General features: G+C 47.5%; 2 protein-coding genes across 2 annotated transcripts in view; one reads left to right on the top strand and one right to left on the bottom strand.

Moving 5' to 3' along the window:
• The window catches only part of SLC35F6 (solute carrier family 35 member F6), a 209258-nt gene that overhangs the window by 144516 nt on the left and 46937 nt on the right, over positions 1-17805 (bottom strand). The gene's annotated exons all lie outside the window — the stretch shown is intronic.
• Positions 1-17805, top strand: part of CIB4 (calcium and integrin binding family member 4) — a gene marked incomplete at its 3' end in the record, with an annotated part of 37556 nt that overhangs the window by 18388 nt on the left and 1363 nt on the right. The window contains 4 exon segments of the mRNA XM_082852200.1: positions 7480-7621; positions 16706-16741; positions 16744-16814; positions 17609-17697. Coding sequence (XP_082708326.1) covers positions 7480-7621; positions 16706-16741; positions 16744-16814; positions 17609-17697 — 338 coding nt within the window.

Here is a 17805-nt window from a genome sequence, read left to right as displayed (position 1 = left end):
TATATGTATGTGTCCTCCCACACCACCCCCCAGTATATTTCTCTTTATTGCCGGTTTTTGGCAATTTGATTACGCTGTGCTGTGGTGTGGTTTTCTTCAAGTTTCTTCTGCTTGGGTTCTGTTGAGCTTCTTGGATCTATGGATTTATCGTTTTTCCTCACCATACTTTCCTCTACCTTCTGGAATATGTGTAGCATATTTATGATTGTTGTTTTAATATTTGCACGTGCCTATTCTGTCATTAGTGTCATTTCTGGATCTGTTTTTATTCATTGATTTTTCTACAGGTTGTGGATCTTATTTTTCTACTTTTTTGCATGACTGGTCATTTTTTATTGGAATCTGAACATTGTAAATTTCATATTGAGGTGTTTAATGTTGTATCCACTTAACTGTTATCCAGTTTTGCTCTTGGATGCAGTCTTGTTACTTGAAATGAGTTTAATCCTTTCAAGGCTTGCTTTCAAGATTTATTAAGGCAAATACTGTATACCTTTCTTATGTAACCATGGAACACTTATCAAAACTAATAACAGGGGCTTCCCTGGTGGCGCAGTGGTTGAGAATCTGCCTGCCAATGCAGGGGACATGGGTTCGAGCCCTGGTCTGGGAAGATCCCACATGCTGCGGAGCAGCTAGGCCCGTGAGCCACAACTACTGAGCCTGCGCATCTGGAGCCTGTGCTCCGCAACAAGAGAGGCCGCGATAGTGAGAGCACTGCGATGAAGAGTGGCCCCTGCTTGCCGCAACTAGAGAAAGCCCTCGCACAGAAACGAAGACCCAACACAGCCAAAATATATATATATATATTTTTTTTAAAAAACTAAAATTAAAATTGGTGGAACACTACTAAGTTACAAACTTTAGTTGGATTTCACCAGTTTTCTTACATTTATCTTTTATCTGCTCCAGTATCCACTCCAGGATCCTACATTACGTTTAGTCTTCCTGTCTCCTTAGTCTCTTCTGATCTGTGACAGTTCCTCCATCTTGTCTTTCATGATTTTTTGGAGAGTACTGGCCAGGTATTTTTGTAGAACCTCCCTCAATTTGTGTCTTTCAGATGTGTTCTCTTGCTTAGTCTGGGGTTATGGATTTATGCAACTAATACCACAGAAGTGAAGCACCCTCCTCATCACATTGTATCAGGGGACACATAATATCAATACAATCAATTACCAGGGATGTTAACTTTCATCACTTAGTTACGGTGATGTTTCCAGGTTTCACCACTGTAAAGTCCCTTAGTGCACAGAGCTAGAAAATATACGTGTATATAGTAACCCATGTATGCTAAGCACTAATATTTATTTCTGTATCTATCCTTCTATCCATCTATCTAGATACCCATGAGTTCCTACTCATTAGTCTCTGACTAATCTAGCACTCCCTCTCTTGCTTATTTGTAAGTTATTTGCAACTGTAAAGAGCCCTTTTTGACTCTGCGCTTGCTGGAGAAATGGTGAGGAGATGTTTTTAAGCTAAGTCCAAATATTTTCCCTCTGACTTTCATCTTCAGATCAAATTTCTTGTTCAATAACTTTGAGAAGACCTTTTTGAAAAAACTTAGTATTTTTGGCAGGGACTGAAATCTTTTTATTTACAAAGTGTAGTTTGTGTTTCCAAAAACATCGCCAGCATTTGGGGTTTATTTTCGCCTTCTTTAGTTTTGTCATGCCTAGATGGGGATTGCACTGCCGTTACCTGGATACATTTCTATACTGACATGTTTATATTCCCTTGTTCAGAACACCTTCATGCTAGGGTATATGTTATTCTTGAAACGGGAAGTGTTAGTTTGTCAATTGTCATCATCTTCCTCTGGAGGATTGAAGACTTCTAAATGAGTGTGAAATTTTATGCAGACTATAACTCTCTGGATGGGTCTCAAATTTTATCGGTTCAGATTTCAGATTGTTAAAGTAATAGCAACAAAACTCTGGAATACTGTAAACTGGAACTGTGCTCTTTTTTTTTTTTTTTTTTTTTTTTGCGGTACGCGGGCCTCTCACCGCTGTGGCCTCTCCCATCGCGGAGCACAGGCCCCGGACGCGCAGGCTCAGCGGCCATGGCTCGCGGGCCCAACTGCTTCGCGGCATGTGGGATCTTCCCGGACCGGGGCACGAACCCGTGTCCCCTGCATCAGCAGGCGGACTCCCAACCACTGCGCCACCAGGGAAGCCCGGAACTGTGCTCTTTAATGAGCCTTGCTCCCCTTCCTGCCTCTTTCCAGCTGTTCTTCTGTCTGCTGGTGGCTGGGCTGGACCGGAGGATTCTGGCTGAGCTGGCGCTTGGCTCCGGGTGGAGAGATGGGAGAGGCACAGAGGCAGCCTCCCCTGGGCCCTTAGAAACTCTCCCTGCAACACCATCAGCAGCCCTCTGCAGGGAGCTGCATGTGTGCCAGGGACGCCTGGTCACAGGGGCAGTCAGCGCCTTGGGATCTCCTTCTGGGAAGCGAGCCGCCGGAAACCTGGGGGAAGGGAACTTGCCGTTGTTGGACCAGAGACGGGCTTGGGACACTCCTGGCAGGTGCCCGCCGGGCCTCACAGAGAACTCTACCGGTCACCGCAGCCTCCAGGGCCCGGACGCAGCTCTGGCCCTCGCGCTGCAGCCAATACCTGCCCTGCTCCTCACTCTGGTTCCTCCAGCATTCCCCAGCCTGATGGCCCCATGCTGCCTTCCCCTTCCCCTCTGGGTTTCTCCCTGCTTCAGCATTTGCTCCTGTCACCCTAGAGCTCTCAGAGGCCAGGGGCCAGTTCTTTGACTTCAATCTGGGCTCCATTTTTGCGCTTCTTGTCAAAAAAGGTTTTTCAGGTCATACGCTTGGCCTCATCACCACCTTTCTCTTTTGATAGTTATGTGGCACAAGGCACTGAGGTGGGAACCGTACCAGGCAGGTTCAGAAGACCTGGGTCCTGGGCTCCCACTCGCTTGCTGAATGACCTTGGGCAAGTCAGCCCCCCCACCCAGGTCCTCATTTCCACATCTGTGACATGAGGGGGTTAGTCTAGATCAGAAACCTCCAGACATTTCTGATCACACATTCCCAGCAATAAAAAAATACGGAGCATGCACCCATAATAAGCATATGTTCACTTATAAACTCTATACCCTTACTACGAGACTAATATGTTATGAAATAAACATGCAAAATAAAAAGTTAAAATTAAAGATTACGTAAAATACTTTTTACATAAATTCTCCTTTATTTTCTATAACAAAATTTCCTCCTTTCACAATTTTATTGTTTGCTTATGATTAATAACAGTGTCAGGGAAAGCAATGTGATTGGATATGCTTCATTTCTCTTTGAAATCTTGCTTTAACCCTTTGAGATAGAGCCGTTTAGAAATCTGGTCTAGCTGAGTTTGTTTTCAATGGCTGTTGTAGTTGATCCAAAGAGAAGAGATACATTATTTGCTATATTAAATTACAGTACTTATTTTCAATCCCATCCACCAATTAAAGGCTTTTGATTGAAATTAAGCTAGCAGATGTCCATCCTCCATTACATTAGTCAGTGGCTCTTACAAGATAATTGGAAAGCGTTGCGTTTTTATATTTTTAACAAATGGACTCAAACTCCACTCTTCATTTGGATCATTTTCAAACAGATTAGAAAAATCTGTTTCTAATATTTTTCAGGTATGCAGACAGAAGCATCTTTATAGGTGAGATCACATGTTTTCAGCAACAAAAATCTCATTTTCAAAACGTTCTCTCCAAAGCATGAGTTTCTTTGGAAAAGCAAATACCTTCTCACTCACTGTTAAAATAAGTCACCTTTACCTTGAAGAGTCAGAAGAATTTGAATTCGTATTTTGGTGGATATCTCTGAAGTAGCAAACTGTTAACAGCCACTTATCATAAAAATCAGCAAATTTAGAACTCTTGTCTTTTTGTACAAGAATAAATCCTCTTCATGTTCGATGGCTATTTTAAGTGCTCTGCCAATAGATAAGCAGCAAACCTCCGTGTGGTTCAAAAGATTTTCATAGTCACTTTCTTTCTGATTACAAATCATTTTATAAGTTTTACTATATTTTAAACTCCTTAAAAAAAAACAACCAATCACATCAATGCATCCTACAGCACTCGTGTACTTCTGGATCTAAGTTCTTCACTGCAGTAGCCTGAAGGGAATGCTGCAGGGAGTAGTTACACATCCATCAACATCATTGCACCCTTACCCAGAATCCATTTGCATCAGGAAGCAGCCACTCCATCAGTGATTACATTCAGACAAATCTTCCCATAAATGGTGTCTTTATTAAGGAAGTAATGTACTGTTCAGTCTACATTGTCTCTTTCCTTTAGTGACTCACAGAAATGTGGTTCTTCATGTGTTTCATTATTGAAACAGAATCTAGGGAAACCATGTTAGAAACAGCTGTACTTTTCTTCAACTATTTAGCAAATTTTCCACAGTGTGAATTTTGCTCTAATGCATATTTCTGCACACCTTCAGCAGGATTTTCTCTGCATCTTCCAACAGAATCTGTGGTCACCGTGTTCTGTTCATGTACTGTTCTTGCTACCAGCAGGTGCCACACCAACAGCTGGCTTCCCAATCTCTGTGAAACAAGGGGTGTGTGTGTGTGTGTGTGTGTGTGTGTGTGTGTGTGTGTGTCTGTGTGCGTGCAGGTGGATAACAGTTACGTGACATGGGTCTAATGGGGTGTGAATTGATTTCCTGGTAATTATTCTCCCCTCCCCCATCACTCCCAGCAAAGCCAAGTAGTGGGGCTGCCCCGAGGGAAGGGAAGATTGGTACATCGTTCAGTGGTTGGATAGACGCTTAGGCAGTGAGCTTGTTGACCCACCTTGCACCTGTCTGAGTGCAGGAGAAGAGAACTGGAGCTGGGACTTCTCATTATGTCTGGTTGAATTCTCCTTGTTTCTACCTCATAGAGAAGAGCTCACATTTTAAGTAGGAGAGGTATCTGCCCATTTTCTTGTTCACTTGGCGTTTGTGTTATGAGCATTATCTTCAATTGTGGTTTCCTTGCAGGAATCTTGTTAAGCCGCCTATCCATTTGTGAGAGTTAATTTAGTTAAAATTTGGCAAAGTTATCTGTCAAGGCACTTAGCTAGGTGGAACACATCACAGAAGACTGCCCTTAGCAGGATTCATCTAAGGCAGGGAAGCCAAGCTTTTCTAGGGGAGGTGGAGGTTGAAAGAGGGAGGAGACAGGAGCTGGTCTGGAAGATCTAACGGGGAAGCCTGGATTCTCCCAGACCCTGGCCACTCCTCCAACATATATGTGTGTATATAGATATATATGGGATTAATCCTGTCACCTGAGAATCCTATCTACCGTGAAGATTCCTGGGTGTACTGGTTTACTAAGGCTGCCATAACAAAGTATCACAACTATGTAGATTGAACAACAGAAATTTACTGTCTCACAGTTCTGGAGGCTGGAAGCCTGAGATCATGGTGTCTGCAGGGTTGGTTCCTTCTGAGGGCTGTGAGGAAGCATCTTTTCCGTGCCTCTCTCCTGGCTTCTGGTAGTTTTCTGGCAATTGTTGGCATTCCTTGGTTTGTACACATGTCACCCCAATCTCTGCCTTCACCTTCACGTGGTGTTCTCCCTGACTGCATGTCTCTGTATCTAAATTTCCCCTTTTATAAGGACACCATTCATATTGGATGTGGGGCCCACCCTACTTCATATATGCTCATCTTAACTAATCACGTCTACAACGACCCTATTTCCAAATGAGGTCACATTCTGAGGTACCGGGGATCAGAGCTCCAACATATAGATTTGGGGGGAGCCACAGTTCAATCCATAACACTGGGCTACACCCCAGACCTTCTAAATCAGGATCTCTGAGGGTGGGAGTTACAATTCATGGTTTTAAGAAGGACCTCAGATAACTTGTGTGCTCACTAAGGTTTGAGAACTGCACAGCCACGTGGGGTGATTCAGAATGTCCTCTCTCCCTTCTCAAATATATAGGAATACCAAATAAAATTAAACCATAGATCTTAACATTGTAGCTGAGTTCAAAAGAAATGAAAGAGAAATTTTCATGACCCCAAAATGGAGACATCAAAACCAGAGAACGAAGTGTTGGCTGAAGCTAGGGCAGCCCTAAGGAGTGACAGACAAGGACAGGGGCTCAGAGAGGCTGGGGACGGGGTTTAGTGAGGGAGATGATAGGGCTGTGTGTGCAGTGGAACTAGTCCTCTTGCATGAAGCCTGGAGCCTTGAAGAAATACCTTGTCAGTGAAAGGGGACTAGAAAAATCAACTAAAGATTCATTTCAACTAACTAAAAATTTGGAATACTGAGGAACTGCTGTGTGAATTCGCAGAATCAAATAGCTTCCTTAGCTGAGATGCATCTCAGGAAAAGGAATTTCGGTTGGTGAGAAGGGAGGGATCAGAGGTCATTTTGGACACCAGAACAGAGCTGGGATCTGGTAAGGCCTGCCAGCAGGCAGGGTGAGTTTAGGGCAGGCACGGGCTGGGCCCCTGAGCAATTGCGGGCCGAGGAATCTTAGCAGGTGGGGGTGGATTAGAGACACAGAAAGCAGGAAGACGAGGATGCCAAAGATGGACCTGCTACTTTTAAATATTTCCAAGCTTGTTCTGTGACTTTAACTGTCATTAGATCTGCCCATCCCTTCTAACCCACAGCCCACCCCACCTGCCCATTCCTGGGGCCTGGATGGAGAGTAGCAAGGTGACCTTGGTGAGCTGCCTCTGAACGAGTTGAGAAGTGGCTGGGGTGTTTGCTTAGAACATTGTAGTACCAGCTCAGAAGGGACCGCTCATGAATGACCCTGGCCAGGCCCAATTTAGGGGAATCAGAGTTTCTAAACTCACATGACCCTTACTCATTTGGGACTCGAATTTGAGAACGAGCTGGTTGAAAAATGAAAATTGCTGTACAAATTATAACATCTGTAGACGTTATATAACAACTTACAGCTACCATCTGTTGAGTGTTACTTATTAGTCATTGTGCAATTTGAAACCTATCCTATTTAACCCTCACAACAAACCTCCTAAGTAGGTATAGTATTATCCCACCCTATCCTGTAGATGAGAAATCTCAGGCCCTGGAGATTATGTAAAATAATCACTAGGAAATAGTGAAGCCAGGACTGAAGCCTGGGTCTGTCTGACTTCTACATCAATATGTTGATAGTAGGTAACTCTGGAGAGTGAATTATAAACAATTTTTATGCCATTTTTAACAACCAAAAAAGGAGCCTGTGGAATGTACGTGCAGGAGATGACAGTGGGGAGAGTGATGTTAAGCGTGGTCCTTCAGCCCAGGTACCCTCCATCGTGTCCGTGGTCCCGGCTTATTGACCCAACATCTACTCCAATATTTAGGTTGCTGTTATTGTTTTCTTCTCAAACCCAGGACACTGTGCTTCTGATAGATTAACAAGACCCAGGGAGGCATGAACCTGACATGGATAAGCCTCCCTCCTCTTTTTCCTCCTCCCCACCCACAGGTCAACCCTTTCAGAGACCGAATCTGCAGAGTGTTCTCCCACAACGATGCGTTCTCCTTCGAGGATGTGCGGGGCATGGCATCTGTGTTTAGCGAGCAGGCCTGCCCGAGCTTGAAGATCGAGTACGCCTTCCGCATTTACGGTGGGTGCTGTGGGGATCGAGTGGTGGGACAATTGCCATGGAATAAATACCGCAACTGGAATCCATCGGCGTCAACGCATTGGTGTGATGACATTAGTTGGGGTTTCCTTGAGTATTCATGGGCACTATGATTCTCAAGTGCTGTAGACTTTTTTTAACGGTTGAGGAGTACTACTCTCACGGATTGATGACTTCCCCTCCATGCCATCAGAGGCAAATGGAGTCATCGGTGTTGATATTTCATGACCGTAGTGTGGGCAGGCCAGAGAGAGAGAGAGAGAGAAAGACAGGACTATATATGGGTATGAAGGAGTTACGTTTATTTTGAAGAAGTTAAGAGATTTAAACACTGAAACTAGTTCAGCCACTAAATAGCTAAGAAACCTTGGACACATCATTTTAATTTTTAGGGCCTCAGGTTCCTCATCTTAAAAATGAGGGGGTTGAGATCATCTCTGAGGTCCTATGGCATTTTTTGTTTCTGATCTCGTCTGGGAGCCACAAGGCTCCGCTAAAGTTCTGCTCTGTAGCAGTTTCACGAACCCTTCCTCACGAACACTTAGCACATCCAGGATCCCTGAAATTCTCAAAAGGGACCAAAAGGAAAGAAACAAAGCCTTCAGACAGACCACATGCAAGGCTTCAGGCTCATCGTGACAAATCCTTGGCCCAAAGGACTTGTACATTTAGGTTTGTGTAGTCTGGCATCTCACCTGCCTTCTTTTTCTGTCAGCTCCTCCTCTGTCTCCACAGGGTGGACACCATCTTATTCCTGCCTCACCCATGTGGAGTTGGATAGAATGGGGTGGAGGACTTTTAAACCAGATGCACCTATGAGAGCTCAGTGTTCCCATCTGTAAAAAGGGCTTAATGATATTTTTGTATCTGATATGTTCTCAAGCTTAGTATTCAGTAAACTCAAATGAAATCACAGGTTCCCCTGCTGAGAATAGCTGAGTAAGCTCCTACCATACTGTCACTTCTGCAGATAGCTACTATAAACTCTAAACGAAATATAAATATCAACTACCTGATGACACTAGAAAGCTACCAGAAGCAGAGCTGACACTTGAAAAAAGGAAATGGTACTGAATGGTTCTCCCCCTTTTAGTTTTTTACTTTTTTAGCCTGAAGGTGAGCTTCAGTAAGTGGCATCATGGACTGATAGAAACCCTGATCTCTTTCTGACTTGAAGAATCAGAGAGTTTGGGGCACTTTTCCCCTCAAAAGTGAAAAGAGCGGAGAGTCCATGAAAGAAATCCAGAAGAAGGGAGGCAAATTTTGTGTAAAAACTATGAACAAATCTCATTCTGACCTCTAAACCATATATACCAGGGCAGACTCAAAGCAACTCAGGTAAGGATAAAAGAACTGAATGGAGATTTGAGCTGCCACTGCATTTTAACAAGGTCCCTGTGTGACAGGGTTTGCAGTTTAAGTCCAATCAGTTGCCCAGTAGAATCAAAAATTCAGCACTCTTTGGAAGAATATAACAGAATCCAGAGTTTCCACATAAAGCATTTATAATGACTAAGATACAATCCAAAATCATTCAATATATTAAATTTTTTTAATGATTCATTCTCAAGAATGGGGACTGATTCCAACATCCCAGATATTGGAATTAGCTGATAAGTGTCTTTGAACAGTTATTATAATCATGCCCAATGATGTAAGAGAAAATATGCTCCTGATGAATGGAAAGATAGGAATTCTCAGCAGAAAAAGAGAAACTATAAGAAAGAATCAAATGGAAAATACAGAACTCAAAAATAAAATATCTGAACTAAAAATCTGCTGGATGGGCTTAGCAGGAGAATCAAGATGACAGAGGAAAGAGTCAGTAAACCTGAAGATAGAGATCAACAGACATATAATCCAATCTGAAGAACACAGAGAAAAAAATATGAAGAGAAAAAAGGAACAGAACCTGAGGGACGTGCTGGACAACAGGAAGTTCAAACATATATTTAACTGGAGTCTCAGAAGGAGAGGAGAGAATGAACAGGGCAGAAAAGATATTTGAAGAAATAATGGCCCCAAGTATCCTCAATCTGATGACACACATTTACAATGAACATCAGGCAGGGTAAGTACAAGTGAAATCACACACCCCAATTCAGTTGGCTTAGTAGTCCCCACCCCCATCCACTAGTCTTCCTCCTTGTTTACCCCATGTATTTCTGGGAGTCCCCAGCGAGTTTCCAAGGTATTCAAGGAGTTCTGGTTCACGAGCTGTGCTACCCTCTGTCAGGCCTTCCGCCGCAGAGCACACGCTGTGCTATCTCTAGCCTCTTCTGTCTTCTGTCAGTACTATCCTGGATAGAGCAGCTCTTCTGGGCGGAAAATGCTGGCCCAGGCTACGTGCTCTCTTCAGGTTGTAAGTAACAGGAATTTACCTGTGTAAAAGGCATCAGATGGGGGCTTCCTTGCTGACGCAGTGGATAAGAATCTGCCTGCCAATGCAGGGGACACGGGTTCGAGCCATGGTCCGGGAAGATCCCACATGCTGTGGAGCAACTAAGCCCGTGCACCACAACTACTGAGCCTGCGTTCTAGAGCCTGCGAGCCACAGCTACTGAAGCCCGTGTGCCTAGAGCCCGTGCTCTGCAACAAGAGAAGCCACCGCAGTGAGAAGCCCGTGCACCGCAATGAAGAGTAGCCCCTGCTCGCCGCAACTGGAGAAAGCCCGCGTGCAGCAACGAAGACCCAACACAGCCAAAAATAAATAAATAAAATAAAATAAATTTTTTTAAAGACAACAGATGAAGAGCAGCAGTACATTAGTTTACCATCGCTGTGTAATAAGTCACTACAAACTTAGTGGCTTCAGATGACACATATTTATAATCTCACAGTTTCTGTGGGTTAAGAGTCTGGACACAACTTAGTCGGTTCCTCGCCTTAGCGTTTCACAAGGCTGCGGCTGGCCTGCGTGCTCGTCTAGAGAATGCTTGACGGGGGATGAATCTACTTACAAGCTCACTCCAGTTGTTGGCAGAATTCATCTCCTTGTGTCTACAGAGCTTAGAGCCCGGGCTTCTCTCTGGCTATTGACTGGAGGCTGCCCTCAGTTTCCAGAGGGTGACCTGTGCTTCTCGTCACATGGGCCTTCCAACATGGCCACTTGCTTCTTGAAAGACAGCTAGGGAGTCTCTGGAGCCAGTCTGCTGGCAATATAACATATTGTAATCAGGAAATGACATCTCTGTTGCCAAATTCCACTGCTTAGAATTAAGTGCCCACCCACACAAGAGGGGTATGTGGATTATACAAAAGTGTGAACGCCAAGAGGTGCAGATCATGGGGGGAGGAGGCCATTGGAGCTTGTTCACTATAAGCAGCGTGGAACCCATGGTAGAAGTGAAGCAGGCCTCCCGAGAGCCTAGGCTGCAGCTGGAAAGTGGCCAGGAAGCGAGGTAGCTGCTTCCTCCTTTTCTCTCTGTTGCTGCCTGGTCTCTCATCTCTGCTTCTCTCCATGTGCCTCCTCTTTCTGCTGATCTGAGTTTTAAGCCTCTGTGCCTATGGCCAGAGATGACCACCCTGGCCTCCACATGGCCTTTGGGCTTCACTATGACGGACCAGCCACAAGCATCTCTGTTTCTCACTTCTGTTTTCTCAAGAGATGCTGATTGGCTCAGCCAAACCAGGGATCCAGCTGCCCCTAGGTTAGGGGACCAACCTTGTCCTATAAACCACAACCAAGAAGAAGCAGAGTCACAGAAATAAACATGGCTCCAGAGACCAACCACTGGGGGTGGAGATGCTGCTCAGAAATGGTAAAGAGTAGGCTGGGCAGATGTTCCAAAAGATGTCTGCCTCCGCGGTCTTTCCGTGGTGTCTAGAGCTAAACAAACAAAAACACCCAAACCTTCAGGGAACTTAGAAGAGTAGCAGGTTCTCTTGCTGTTCAAGCCTCAGGAGCTCAACTGTGTTCAGCTCAGGAATGGGGAGAATGCCCTTCCTCCTGAAAAGTCAGACAGGGTCACATCGAGGAGCAGACACTCCCTGTCCCCCACACTGTCCCTGTATCTTCCCCCCGGCCCTCTCTCCAGGGCCCCCTCGGGCAGTTTCCTTCCTCCTTGAGCTCCAGTACAAAAACAAAAAGCACAGAGCCTTCATGCAAATCAGCAGTGCGAATAGATGCCCGGGGACTCATAAACTCCAAGGCTTCATCGGCGAGACTCGGGCAAATCTGAATTCTCTTCGGGCTCAGAGGATTTGTTACCTCACAGAGCTGTCAGCAAGATTAAAGATGGGCCTGGTGCCTGGCCTGTGACGGCTGCTCTATACATTGAGGTGGTCGTGGTAGCAGTGAAGGAAGAAGAGGAGGAATAAAAAGAAGGGTCAGGAGAAGGAGGAAGAAAGGAGAGGATGGTGTTGGTGATGGTCTTGATGATCGTTCTTAGCCAAAGTCTGAAGACCTAACTCAGTGTTCTAACCCCTCATTACACCAAGTGTGGCCTAGGTACCAGCAGCATCAACGTTGCCAGAGAGCTTGCTAGACATGCAGAATTTCAGGTCTCACCTTCCACTTACTGAATCAGAATCTGCCTTTTAACAAGACCCCCAGGTGGTTTCTCTGCACCTTAAAGTTTCAGAAGCATGGCTCTCACCCACTGGTTCTCCCACATGGCTGTTCACTGGGATTACCCCTGGAGTTTTTAAGGCCTATGGTCGCTTGGGTCCCAGCTGCAGAGATTTGATGTAATGGTGTTGGGTATGCCCTGGTTGGTGGGCTTTTCTAAAACTCTCTGGGTGATTCTTTTATATATATATATATATATATATATATATATATAAAAATTTATTTACTTTATTTATTTACTTCTGGCTGTGTTGGGTCTTTGTTGCTGCATGCAGGCTTTCTCTAGTTGCGGCGAGCGGGGGCTACTCTTCGTTGCGGTGCGCGGGCTTCTCATCGCGGTGGCTTCTCTTGTTGCAGAGCACGGGCTTTAGGCACACAGGCTTCAGTAGTTGCGGCACATGGGCTCAGTAATTGTGGCTTGCGGGCTCTAGAGCGCAGGCTCAGTAGTTGTGGCACACGGGCTTCGTTGCTCCGCGGCATGTGGGATCTTCCCGGACAAGGGCTTGAACCCGTATCCCCTGCATTGGCAGGCGGATTCTTAACCACTGCCCCACCAGGGAAGTCCTCCCTGGGTGATTGTAAGGTGCAGCAGAGTTTGAGAACTACTGCTCTGACCTACTGTATCAGTTAGGATTGCACTTAGTTATGTGTAAGAACATCCCTGTTTAAAAAAAAAAAATCCTGGACTCAGGCAGTGCAGAGCTGAGGTAATGGCTCCCGGAAGCAACCAAGGGCCTGGCTCCTTCAAGCCTCCTAATCTCCTGTCTTTAATGGGACTGTTGTCCTCAGAGTCACCAGATATTTTCTGTGCCTACAGGCATCTCGTCATTCCAGGCAGGAAGAAAAAGGGACGTGAGAGGGGATAAGGACAAAATGGACGTTCAAAGGCACAGACGAAGTCTACTCTTCTTTTACAGACTTTCTTGGAAGCTCCACCCAGCAACTTTGGCTATAACTGCATTGGCTGGAACTGTGTTACATGGTCACGCATAGCCACAAAGGAGACTGGAAGGTTGAGTATTTTAAGCTGGACATGGTGTCATCGTGAACAAGAATTGCAATTCTGTTAGGAAGAAGGAAGGGGTGAATGGCTCTCGGTCAAGTCCAGCAGGCCAGCCACACCTACCAGGACATACCCACTGGGCTCCAGTTTCTGCTTTGAGGGACCTCCTGGCCTCCAACTGATCGATCCCCCTCTCTCAGCACCTCTGGGGAGACTTTCTACCTGTCAGAGACCAGCATCCCAGCACTACTTTCCTGCTCCAGTCAGCACGGCTTCCACCAGCTGTGAATTACCCTCAGCCGGACCACCTGCAGCGGATCTCCCCAAACCTTCCCAGGATCTGACACAGGGATGCTAGTGGCTGGGAGAGGCGAAGAGGCAACCTCAGTTCCGTGGGAACAGTGGCGAAAGCCTGCCTTGCCTCACTCCATCAAATGAGCTAATTTTTGTGAAAGTACTTTGTAAATTGCAAAGAATAACATGACAGAGAGACTGGGATGATGATGGTCAGAGGCTTTTGGGGGGACATGAAGGCTGAGCCCACCAGCTCTCTAATCTCCCTTGTTGCTGGGAAACAGCAAGAAGAAGACCCTCCTCTCCCCAGAGTGGCCGGATGCAGGTCATGAGGCTGCTGAGGCCACACGGGCTGGCCAGTCGCCTAGAGCTCCCTGCCCCCAGCCCTCTCCCAGGCTGTTCTGCCCTTGCACCACCAAAGAAGGAGAACTGTCCAGGACTACATTTTACTCCAGCGAATTATTCTGTTTTCAGGTGGCTTGGGACCAAAGCCATGTCGCTTTGCTGCAGTCTCTGCACATGGGAGCTGGGCCAGCAGGACTCCTGGGGACAATGCGGGGCCTCAGGGAGAGGCTGCAGAGCTTCTCATCAGCAGTGCAATGTCACTGCGGGGACCCAGTCCCCAGTCCCTCCAGTCCAGTGCTGGCCCCTCTGCACCTCCCCCCACCAGATCTGATCCATTACCCATGGCGTGTCATAGCAGAGCTGTGCAGGGAGAGCTCAGATGAACATCTTGGGCCTTAGCCTCCGGCCCCTCTGGCTGATCAACGTTCAGGCAGGGGAGAGCCCCCTGCTTAAGGGGTTAGTGCTCAGTTGTACCTTCCACATCCATACCCTTCCTGGGGAAACAGAGACAAAAGTCTAGGCTCTACCACGGAAGGATCCTATGACATCAGCAAATGCACTCCTCCACTCTGGGCCCAGCTAAAAATTGGACGTTTTAGAGTTATGAGTGATTGAGAGCATAGACTGACCATAGAGTCAGACTTCCTGGGTTTCCTCTTGTTTCCATCGCTTACCAATGCGTGACCTTGGGTGGTTCATTCATTCACTCACTCAACAAATATTCATTGAGCACCTGCTCTGTTCCAGGCACTATTCTAGGAGTCAGGAATACAGTAGTGACCAAAAGATAAAACCTTCTGCCCTCGTGGAATTTATGTGCTGGTGAAGGGAAATAAACAAGCTGACAAGTGAAACATATAGTGTGTTAGGTAGTCTTAGGTGTTGGGAGAAAACGAAGCGGAGAAAGGGACAGGAAGTGTAATTTTAGACAGGTTCTGAGCAGTGCCCTGGGGGAAGCTGGCATTTGAATAAAGACCCAAAGGAACTCTGGGGTGAGTGTGTTCCAGGAAGGGGGAACCACAGTGCAAAGGTCCTGAGGCAGGAGCGTGCCTGGCCCGATGGAGGAATGGCAAAGAGGCAGAGTGAGGGCAGGGTGGACCTCGGGGATCACTGTTGGGACCGGGCTGTCCTCTGGCTAAGATGGGAGGCTGTGAAGGATGAACAGGACCACTCTGGCTGCTGAGTGGAGAAGAGACTGAAGGGGGCAGACTGAGAACAGGGAAACTGGTTAGGAGGCTGCTGCGGGGTCTTAGAGAGCTGTGATGGTGGCTGGACCAGGGTGGAGGCAGTGCAGTAAGGAGGAGACCTCAGGCTGTGTTTACTGCCTCTGGAGCTAGACCTGAGAGGGAGAAGACAATCAAGGATGACTCCAACCTGACTGGCCAAGAGACTGGAAGGGTAGAGTTACCCATTCGCCAAGGGGCAGCTCTGAGTGCTGCAGGTTAGGGGCCAGGGTGGAGGGGGGCGTATCAGGAGTTGGGTTTGGACAGGTTGAGTTTAAGAGAACTGTTAGTCCTCCAGGTAGAGAGGGCAGGAACGCAGGTGGATATATGAGCCTGGAGTTCAGGGAGAAGCCCAGGCTGGAGACACAAATTTGGGATTCATCAGTGTATTGATGAGGTAATAGGCTGAAATGAGATTAAGGAAGTAAACATGGTTATTTAATCTCTGTGTGTCTCAGTTTCTGCATCTGTGTTATGAGAATTAAATGCAGTGAAATACAAAGCACTTAGACCATAGCCTGGCCCCTCTGTTTGTCATGGTGGTAATTATTGTACCTGCCTAAGTTGACTGCATTTACTACAGGGCTGATGAGTGGTTCAGGGACTGTGTTGGGTGTCCCAGGGGAGGGCTGTCAAGAATGTCAGTACCATTGTCATCCTGGCATTCAAGGCCCTTTGCAGTTTGGCTCATCTTCCAGACAACCCCTGACCTTCTCCCAAGCCTCCACTCCCCTCAAAACTAACTGATCACCTGGCATTGTTCCTTCTCTGCCACTGTCCCCAGTGACCCTGACCCTGACACCTCCTCCAATTGCCATCTCTGCAGTCCCATTTAGTGCTGCTCTGATGCCTCTTCTTCCAAGAAGTCTTCCTCATTCACACCCCCAACCCTAACCAGACAAGAACACGCCCATCTGGAAACGCTTGGGGTCCTTGGGATGCCTGTTCCTCTCTTCCTGGAGCCAAGCCACTCGGGCACCTGACAGTCGACCCAGCCTGGTGCATCTCTGTGCCTGATGCAGGGTGACAGGAGCAGGGACTTGTGCCCAGGTCCTCTGGCTCCAAAGTCAGGCTGCTTCCTACTCCTCCTTGCTGCCCACCTCCTAGCCACCAAAAGATATACTGACCTGTAAGTTCCAGGGTTGGAATTTCCACAGCATCATGGTAGATGTGGGAGCCGGGGACCAGCCTAGCCAGGTCTGAATGCCAGCCCTTTCACTTCCTGGCTGTGTGGACAAACCAGAAAACCCTCTGTGCCTCAGTTTCCCTTTGGTAAAGTGAGACTCATAAAAAGTTAATTGTGAAGATTCAGTGAGTTAAAACAGGTGAAGATCTCAGGAAAAGTCTGAGCTGGTAGTACAGACCCAACCAATGCCTATTATTATTATTATTAAGGACCACCTTTGCCTGCAGCCTGCCCTGCCGTTGCTGAGCCCCACCCCTTAGGCCTGCCCAGGTCTCCCTGAGTCCCAGGTTCTAGGCCCACCTGGTATAGTTGGGCTCTGCAGGGCCTCCCAGGGGCTGGTAGGAGTCTGTAGGTCCTGGCTGGTGCCGTGGCCCCAGGACTCTTGGAGGCCGAGGAAGCCCCTTTCCTCTCACCCTTCCTCTCATGCCCCGCCTCCTCTTTGCAGATTTTAATGAGAATGGCTTCATCGACGAGGAGGACCTGTAGAGATCATCCTTCAACTGCTCAACAGAGACGAGGCGTCAGAGGACCTGCTGACCGACCTCAGCAGCCACGTGTGTGCCCTGGGCCGCGGGACGGTGGCTGGCGTGGGCCCCGCCATCACCTGAAGCCTCTTGATGGCAGGCAGGGTGAGGGGCACTGAGGGATGGGTGCTCACTAGAAGCAACTACTCCCAATTTTCTGTCCTTCCTCCAGGATCATGACTCCCTTCCTGGGTCTCCAGTAGCCCACCTCAAGGGGCCCTCCCAGCAACACTGCAGCCACTGCAGGCAGGTGGGCCAACAGCAGGTCAGCCTCAGGTGCACACTTCCCAACATCCCCTCTCCTACACCAGCACAACGCCCAGGTGTCCTAGAGTGACAGTCCAAAATACGGCAGGACATGAAGACAACCATGGACCCATTTGTCCTAAGACCATGAGAACATTTTGGTCTGGATGGGAAGTAGGAGCAGATAAAACCATGAGGGCTCATCGCTGCCTCCCCACCCTGACTGAGCCCCTTGCAGTGCAGAGCCCCTGCCTGTGACTGGGTGAAATGTCACCCTGTCCATCACCCCACACCCGTTCTCACTGCCAAGTTTGTCCTGGAGGCACCAAGAGGACTCTTCCCATGATGAGACCAGCCCACAAGGTCCCAGACAGCCACGCACATGACCTCATCTCTCTGCACCTCCATGTCCTTGTCTGGGGCAGGGAGAGAGCACCTGCCTCCCAGGGGATTCCAGGGACGCTGAGCACCCAGAGAGAGCTTGGCTCACGGTAGCTCTCAGCATGTGCTGATTGCCCCCCACGCCTGCACCCCATCTCCATTTCTGATTCTCTCGCTGCTTCTGCACCCCTGTCCAGGTCCTGAATGAGTCAGATCTGGACAATGACAACATGCTGCCTTTCTCAGAGTTTGAACACGCGATGGCCAGATCTCCGGACTTCATGAAGTAAGGTGTTCTGGAGTGAGGGGGGGATGCCCAGCATAGTGGGGGACAAGAAGCCCCCCCCCACAGTCTCCCTCAGCCAATGGGACACCTTGGTTTTCCCAGTGAGGT

This window comes from Leucopleurus acutus (genome assembly GCF_964270905.1).
Source record: "Leucopleurus acutus genome assembly, chromosome: 12".
NCBI lineage: Eukaryota > Metazoa > Chordata > Mammalia > Artiodactyla > Delphinidae > Leucopleurus > Leucopleurus acutus.
Note: the sequence above shows the minus strand (reverse complement) of the source record. Positions and strands in the feature narration are given on the sequence as shown.